At 44.4% G+C, this 8,424-nt stretch overlaps 1 protein-coding gene across 2 annotated transcripts; it reads right to left on the bottom strand.

The window, feature by feature from the left end:
- Positions 1–2,264: 2,264 nt before the first annotated feature.
- gfi1ab (growth factor independent 1A transcription repressor b) lies at positions 2,265–6,995 on the bottom strand. 2 transcript variants are annotated; one of them, XM_076141511.1, is made up of 7 exons: positions 6,917–6,995; positions 5,162–5,685; positions 4,509–4,694; positions 3,571–3,947; positions 3,333–3,470; positions 3,079–3,244; positions 2,265–2,985 (listed from the first exon to the last, which is right to left on the bottom strand). In XM_076141511.1, exons 2-7 carry the CDS (start codon positions 5,271–5,273, stop codon positions 2,807–2,809), a joined length of 1,158 nt encoding a protein of 385 aa, XP_075997626.1. In that variant the 5' UTR covers positions 5,274–5,685; positions 6,917–6,995; the 3' UTR covers positions 2,265–2,806. The 2 variants fall into 2 exon arrangements, with proteins under 2 accessions (XP_075997626.1, XP_075997628.1); XM_076141513.1 differs by lacking the exon at positions 6,917–6,995 and having other exon boundaries at positions 5,162–5,877.
- Between the last annotated feature and the right edge of the window lie 1,429 nt (positions 6,996–8,424).

Raw genomic sequence — 8,424 nt, 5'->3', positions numbered from 1 at the left:
TGTGGTTCTTATGTATTTCAAAGTCAAATGTAGAATAACAGCTTTATAATTACACACTTTCTATTTGTCCCATCATAATAATCTGAGCTTTTCCTCTTCAGTTTGCCAGTAGAACCTGTGTGTGTATGTGTGTGTGTGTGTGTGTGTAACTTGTCAAACCTGAGTGAAATCCGCTGATCATTGCATGGCAACAGGTCCTGTGATATTATTACACTATACACCACAGCTCACCCTTTGGAAACGATCACACATGCTCTCTCATCCTTGTTGGTGGTATCGTGCAGATGTTGCTGACTGTGTGTGTGTGTCGTTTCTCTGCCATGGGTGTGATCTCTTATCTGTGTATCTCGGGTGTTGTTACTTGCATGTTGAACAGTATTATCTATGTTATCAGAGTTATAGATCAGGGGCGTTGCTTCTCAGCTCAGCCTCACAATCATCCAGTCTCATTTTGGAACATCTTTGTTTCTATGGATACTTACTGACTCACTGTATATTGAGATAAACACAAATGCTTTGTCGTCAGGTTACACTCTTAAATGGAGTGAAGATGATTTATATGAAGCCTTTTCTCTTTGCAACATGGAATAAATGGAGGTCGTCTGTTGATCTGTTGAGAAACGGGCCCGACTGAGGTACTGGAATGTTCCTTAGTATCATGAAAAATAGGGAATAAAAGCCACAATTCATACTGGTATTAAAGTCCAGCGATGGTAAAGCATGGAAGGGACTTTAAATTGTTGGAAAAGCAAAAATCAGAGAACAAAGTGTTCCTCCAAGAGCTTTATAGAACGATTCATATTTAATTAGAGATTAATAATGGATCACACTGAAAAACCACAAAAACCCCAAATACTAAACTTTGTAATTAGACTGTGATGTCTGTCAGGAAACATAAATGCAGCAGCTTCACTCCCCCCCACCCCCCCTCCCCTGTGTGTGTGTGTAGTTGAGGTCGTGGATGTTCAGGTTCAGGTCTCTGAGCCTGAGACTGGCCTGCTCTGATTACTCACCCACGCAAATCAATCCAGCTATTCATTTTTGATATGCCTGGGGGCAGTGGGGGAACGCTTTTTCTTTTATAAATCCACCCGCAGGCCCGCTGAGGAGGAACTCTGCTCAGCTCTAATGGCTCGCTGAGGAGTTTTCCTTGGAAATCCTTTTTTCTGAGATTTTTTAGTGAAGCAGGCGGTGCAACAGCATCATGGGACTGAGATTCGCTGGGACAGAAATGAGTTAGGATCACATGATTTGGTTCTCATCTTTATACCTTTAAAAAAAATAGTTTTTACATATTACATTAGAATATTACATCTTGGAGGGTTTGTGGTGGTAAACAGCACTGATCTGTCTATTTATACATTTAACTATTTGGGGAAATATTCTGTTGGAAGGCCTGGATGTTGTACAAATTTCTTGGAAGTGAGGCAAAGGAATCACAAGTGGAATAAAATGATTTCTCTCTTTTTTACTTTTTAGAAAACAGAAAGAAGTGAATGATCATAGCAGTTATTCACGCCTGTAGAAGCCAAACTGAGTGACTGAAAGTGTGTAAACAGATAGGATTTATTTTCCTCTATCCCTTCAGAGGTTACAGATTACATCACTTTCTGCTCGTTACTCCACCCATTCCAGCACAGGGAGCTCACGGAGAACAGGTCTGTATCTGATCCAACTTTCTGTCAAAACTCCAGATTGAACCAAACAAGCAGGCGCGCTGGGAAACCTGCGCTTAACGGTTAAATCAGCTCAGAGTGTGTTGAAGGTTCAAACACATGAGCACAATGGTCAAAACAAACAGCAGCCTGCGGCACCGTCACACCTCAGCAGCAGCAGCAGTAGCGGTCACAGGCCCCGCCCCTTTTAATTACCGAACAATTAGAATCTTTCCGCGTATGTGGTTTGCACAGAAAGGATTTTCTTTGACATAATAATTTAATTCCGATTAATTAAGTATAACAAACACACCGAAATGTCGTGGTTTCATTTGATTTATCCGGATGAATTATTCCAAAATACTGAGGAATAAAACACGTAATAAAACGGCGCCGCTACGTTGCGCAGTAATCAAATTCAGCAAGATTCACATTAAAGAAATAATAATAATGAAATAATGCTATAATTACGGTTTTAATTTAATCGGGACTGGGTTTTTTTTTTTTTTTTACTTGCTGTTACAGTTTGAGTGACGTCATAGTGAAATGAGCAATGACAATTTCTGGAAATTTCCCTAAATCTGGAAATAATAATCCATTTGAGGTCTGTTCTCTTCACGCTTTTATTTCCATTTCAATTCCTCTAAAACAATCAGAGAATAAAATAAATGATGCATTTATTCGTAAACGGTCAAATGTTCCATCCTGAAAGGAAAATGTGCAAAATGTATCACAGTGTAACGTGAGGAGTCTGCAGGCTTCATGTGGGTCAAATCACACAGTGAGACGCTGTTTTGCCTTCATCCTCCTCAACCCAAAACAAGGCGCTCCTCTTCTTTGGAGTGGCGCTGATTTGCATCACTTTATGAGCGGCATATTTACACTTTATCACGGGGTGTGTACGCGCATTTCAAGTGGATTCATACAGTCAGCAGAAAACAAGACATGAATGTGTGACTCATCTGATCTGAACTTCAGCTTATCTCTGGTTTCCTGGGCTCATCGTGACGTTTTCACACATCGCAGTGTGTGAACATGTGAACACGTCAAAGCCTGAATCTGAGCGACTCAAACAGGTGTGCGTGTGCGTGTGCGTGTCTGAAACCACACACACACACACACACAAACACAAACACTGCAGCAGTTGCGTCTCATTTCAGTCCGTGCTGCGTCTCCTTGTGTCTCCTTAGATCCACTTTCCTCTGGAAGCCTTTGCCGCACAGATCGCAGCTGAACGGTTTGTATCCGGTGTGTTTTCTGCTGTGTGTGATCAGGTTGGAGCTCTGACTGAACGCTTTCCCGCACACCTGACACTTGTGCGGCTTCTCACCTGAAAAAAAATGAACATCTCCTATTAGTTCATCCTCACCACATCCAGTTTGCATCCAGACTCGCTCCTCTATCTCTCTGCCCCTCCACCTACCTGTGTGTATGAAAGTGTGTTTCTTCATGTCGGATTTCTGGTGGAACCTCTTCCCGCAGTACTGGCAGGGGTACGGCCGAGTGTCCGAGTGGATGAGCAGGTGCGTGGACAGAGTGGACGATCTTTTGAAGCTTTTCCCGCAGATCTTGCAGTCGAAGCTTCTCTCCTGAAAAGACGAGCAGAGGCCGGTGAGACGCTGTGACGTGACCGGGGGAGCCGTGAGAGAATGTGCCGCCTCTGAGGTGAGACCTTACCTGGGAGTGGACGGCTTTGTGCTGCTCCAGACTCACTGCGTGACCGAACGTTTTGCCGCAGATTTCACACGCAAACGGCCGCGTTCCGCTGTGCGATCTGCGGACGTGAACCTCCAATCCGTGCGGAGTAGAGAACACCTGGAGGACAGAAAGAAATTAAAATGAGTTTGTGAGTTGTTTGGCTGATTTAAAACTGGTAATTGAGTCTTTAGCTGATGTCATCTATTCCCCCTCTTACCTTACTGCACTTGATGCACTTGAACGCACCGCTGAGGATGATGCTGGAGCGCAGCAGGTCGGTCTGGACCTTCACATCCGGGCCTTCTCCCTGCATTCCTCCCTCGGGAATCAGCACCGCCGCACTGCGCCTTCTGTAGTCCCCGTACGTGTCCTCTGTCCCATGCAGACCTCCGTCCGCGTACAGGTCTGATAGAGGGCCCCGGTCCCGGTAGAAGGCCATCGTCGGGCCTCTCACGTCCAGACCGGGAAGGAGGCTCTGCTGCCTCAGGTGCTGCAGCTGTGGACCCGTGTAGCTGCTCCACGAGTACGACCGGAAGGAAGCGCTGAAGGGCAGAGTGTCGTCCACCAGGAGGGACAGAGACTTCTCCGAGTCCACTGGAGGGGACAGACAAGACATCTGAGCCTTAGACAACTGCGAGGCCCAACGTCCGCCTGAGACCCGGACATTTATTTTGTATGCATTTTTAATTTCTCTTTGCTATTTGGGATTAGTTTGACCTAATAAGTATTAAAAGTGAAGTGTGTGATCATATATGCACACAAAGAGTATAACACGCTTCCCCCTGTCTGCTTTGTTTTAATAATATAATATAATATAATATAATACTGTATAATATAATATAATATAATATAATATAATATAATATAATATAATATAATATAATATTATATAATATAATATAATATAATATAATAATACACATTATCTTAACACAATGTATGTGAATTATCATCCTTTCTGAAATGTGTTGGACAACAACTGACAACATAGTAAAATAAATATAAACATACCATAACATAAAATATACAACATGGGTGTATGTTTCATTGTGAAAATAAAGACATTCCGGGTCCTGCTTGTGTGTGTGTGTGTGTGTGTGTGTGTGTGTGTGTGTGTGTGTGTGTGTGTGTGTGTGTGTGTGTGTGTGTCAGTACCAGGGGATGCAGACGGGGACGGAGGCCTCCAGAAGTCCTCGTAGTCCGTCGAGCGTCCACACACACTGTCCGCGCAGCTCAGCGAGGACTTCGGGGAAAAGTCCCCATCGAGCAGGTGAGAGTCCGGGGAGAAGTCGCATCTGTCCCCCGGCACGCTGCTGCTGTCCCCGGGGACATGGTCAGCCTCTGCAGGACACACACACACAGCCGTGAGCACATATAGGGCCAGTAATACACACGGAATAACACTGAAATATTTCTACAAAAAAAGTAAATTTCCCTTCTCCCTCTCTGTGTTTAATAAACAATCTCTAAAATGTCGAATAACCGCATGATCATTATGTCAGATGATTTCTTCAATAAGAATATTCAACAAACAAAGGTAGATTTCTCTCATTAGTATTATGGCGAATAAGAAGTGGTTGAAGTGTTTCCGTTGCCAGTTTGAAATCAGAAAATAAAAAGCGTTTAATACACACACACACACACTCCACAATGTGTTTAAAATGCTTTTACCATTGACAAGTTATTGACGATGCAAAACTATAATCTATGACATAATTGTGTATTGTAAATGTGGATATAAAATTTGATATTTTGAATCACACATTATGCAAAAACAACACAAACAGAGTAGAAATCCGAGGCCTAACCTGAGCATATGTGCGCCAGTATGGAGTCCAGGCGGCTGTAGTCTTCCTCCAGAGCGCGGGGCTGATGGTAACTGTGCGCCCTCTTACTCTTCACCAGGAAGGACCGAGGCATCTCCGGGCTTTAAGCCTGCAGAGGATCACTGACACCTTTAAGGCTGAGAGAGCGCAGAGTCCTGGGGTGCTGCTGCTGCTGGTTGTGGTTGTGGTTGGATCTGGTCCCTGCAACGCTTGATCTCTACTGGTCAGGACTGCGCGGCTCCAAGTGCTTTAATAAGAGAGTTGAACCTGAGTGAGGCGCATGCGTAGATCGTCCCACAGAGCAGTCCAGTGTCCAGGTGTCGGGAGGGACAGGTGGAGGCTCATCCGCCTGCTCCACCGCCGGAGCAAGCGACAAGCTCTTTAGTTTGACTTGATGTTCTGTCTGCTTGTGGACAGATGGTGCAGATCTATAGATCCGCACTGAAATGAAGCTGTTGGAGCTTCTAATCAGACCGCAGCTCGGGGTCCCATGGAGCTGATACTCGCTTTATCAAGAGAGAGAGAGAGAGGAAGTGAGATGCGCAACCCTGCGGTGTGTTGAGGATATTCAGGGTGCCGCGGTGGCGTGCGGCGCATGGATACACAAGTTAAGTTACTAACGTGTAGTAGAGTTGAGGTATAACCCTCATAAAGGCGGTCAACATAAGGCACAGACTAGATCGGCGGCTTTGACGGGCCCTTAGAGGGCCACGATCCCGGTCCTGCTCTCAGTGGAGCCGGTAGGACGTCAGACGTGTGTGTGTGAGTGTGTGTGTGTGTGTGTTCGCCAGTGGACACAGATGATCCAGCGCCTGTCTATTTATTCACTACTAGAGAAGCATTAGACTTGTTATTGATCAATATTGATATTTTATAGTATAGAGAACCACAGATGATTTATGAAACACGCACGTTTTTTTTATTCAATTTAATTTAAAACGTTATTGAAGTTAGAGGCTCTAAAATTAGGAATTGTAGGATATTTGTCATTAATGTGTTCAAGTATAGATTTAGCTGTTTTTAAATTAAAGATTGCTTCACCACCACACAAAATGTATAAATGCTGTCTCAGTAACTGTTAGTGGTGTTCGCGGTGCATTCAGGGTATCAGTAAATAACGGACAGGAAATCAAAGCGCCACATGTCCGGGCGTGATTAGACGCGTCGCGGCCGCTGCTTCCGGCACCACGCCGGCCAAGATATGAAGCAAATCCCGATAAAAAAGCCGCCGCATTCATGCAGGCGCTCCTGCCCGGATAGACGCGATGATACGGACGCGTGGAGGCGACAACACGGACTGAGGCGATTCTGTTATGAAGCAACAGATGAAGACATTCAGGCCAGATTCATAACGGAGCACCGATACACACTCTAACATCGGAATAAGAAGAATACATGTATTTATGTCCAATTATGCCCTGTGCCCTGAATTAAACATAGTTGTAAAATTGTCAACTTAACACTAAGTCACACAAATGGAGAAGTTATTTAAAAAGTAAACCCGAATCTAGATTTCATTCGTGGCGCAAAATTATTTTGTCATTGAATGAATTTGTAATAGTTCATCCCTATAGATTGTACAATTTAAAAATTTGGGGAAATCTCAGAATAAAGCGGTTAATTCGATTTCGTGTAGACTCGAAAGATCAGCAGAGTCCAATCACTCAGAGCACTATCAATCCCGATGAGTTTAAACAAAACAAATATTCATTCTCATTGCAATAACGACCTACAAACCTGTTTAATGGCTCAGGGCGCGAGTCCGGGAGGGAAAATAATCTTTTGCGATATGCGGTTTTCTGCATGAAATGATTAGAGAAGACTGAGCGAGGAAACCGCGAGAAATCACTTCCTGCACGCAGCTAATCTGAGCGAGCATCTCTGAGAGAGCGAGAGAGGCAGAGGGAGAGAGAGAGGCAGAAAGAGAGAGACCCTCACATCACTTTCTTCAAAAACAACACTCACAAACTTTATCAAACATATTTATTGTGATTTGCTCACACACACACACACCCGCGCGCGCACGCACACACTCCTACACACACACACACACACACACACACACACATAATCTCAGGGTGTGTCCAGAGTCCTCACTGCAGTGTGAAAGTGCCTGAGTAGGTTCCTCTCCCCTCTCCCATTAAAAAAAGGACACAGGATGTCTTGTTCAGAGGTGACGTCATCAAACTCTAATGTTACTGGAATTAAGTTGCTGCTGCGTCATGTGTTGACGTCACTCAACCAGCAGCAGGTTTAGTGTTGAGTAAGGACATTCAGAGGAGAGAGAAGTCTTTTTTTCCCCTGCACGTGAAATGGAGTGGAACTTATTGATTGCTTTGGTAAAACGTGACAAAATGTAGAATTTAGCGTAAACTTGGCTTTCCAGTAAATGTGCAGTTGAGCTCCCTGCTGGTTCATCATCATCATCATCATCATCCGCCGCTGTGCCAGTGTGTGACGCCCCAAACATGTCAGCAACACAACTCCTGTTTGTCTCATCATCATCATCATCATCAGCCGACTGCTTCCTGTGCTGCAGTGACTGATCTGAGCTTTCTGAATTGAAAGTGAAGCGTCAACACCCAGCAGCCACATACGAGGGAGATCCGTCCCATGTTCCCATCTGCACTGCTTTAGTGTAATGTGCTCATACAGAAGAACATAGAAGTGTTCAATCAGGCCCTTTGAACCCTTACATCCCCGTCGCCCCCAAACCCAGTAGAGAAAAGCAGGATTTGTCATTTGTGTTATTCTGAATTGTACATAAGATTCTAAACATTCGATTTGCAATAGATACACATGTACATATCTACAGTATGTAGCCGCCGCCGTCACGCCGCCCCCTGTGGTGCTGCAGCTCTTATAGAAGGCACACGCTTCAGACCAAGGCCGACAACTCTACAGCCACACAGAGCAACATTGGCTGATAGGAGTTGTTGATAGTTGTTGATTGGCTCTTCACCAAGCTCATAGACAATATAGTGATATACAGTATATTACACACACACACACACACACACAGACGCACGCAGGCACACACACCAGTCACACACCCCTTCCCTCTTTACGATGGACATGTAGTAGTAACGGCATTCATAACATTTCCGTGTTCATTCAGAAAATGCTTCCAAAATATAAAAACACATTGCATAACCTGTAGCATAAAATGTTTTTATTGCACAGTCTCTTTCTGTGTTGTACCTTGGTGGAGTGGATTAAGCAGAGTGGTTTTCGCTCAGATGTGC

The sequence above is a fragment of the Genypterus blacodes genome, unplaced genomic scaffold, assembly GCF_046128005.1.
Source record: "Genypterus blacodes isolate CSIRO-AG114 ecotype Tasmania unplaced genomic scaffold, CSIRO-AGI_Gbla_v1 ptg000019l_1, whole genome shotgun sequence".
Taxonomy (NCBI): Eukaryota; Metazoa; Chordata; class Actinopteri; order Ophidiiformes; family Ophidiidae; genus Genypterus; species Genypterus blacodes.
This window is presented reverse-complemented; position numbering and strand designations above follow the sequence as displayed.

Coding starts and splice junctions, on each gene's coding strand:
- gfi1ab (XM_076141511.1), bottom strand. CDS start 5,273: ATGCCTCGGTCCTTCCTGGTGAAGAGTAAGAGGGCGCACAGTTACCAT. Junction 4,695..5,161: donor ACTGGCGCACATATGCTCAG/GTTAGGCCTCGG, acceptor TGTGTCCTGCAG/AGGCTGACCATGTCCCCGGG. Junction 3,948..4,508: donor GTCCCCGTCTGCATCCCCTG/GTACTGACACAC, acceptor TGTCCCCTCCAG/TGGACTCGGAGAAGTCTCTG.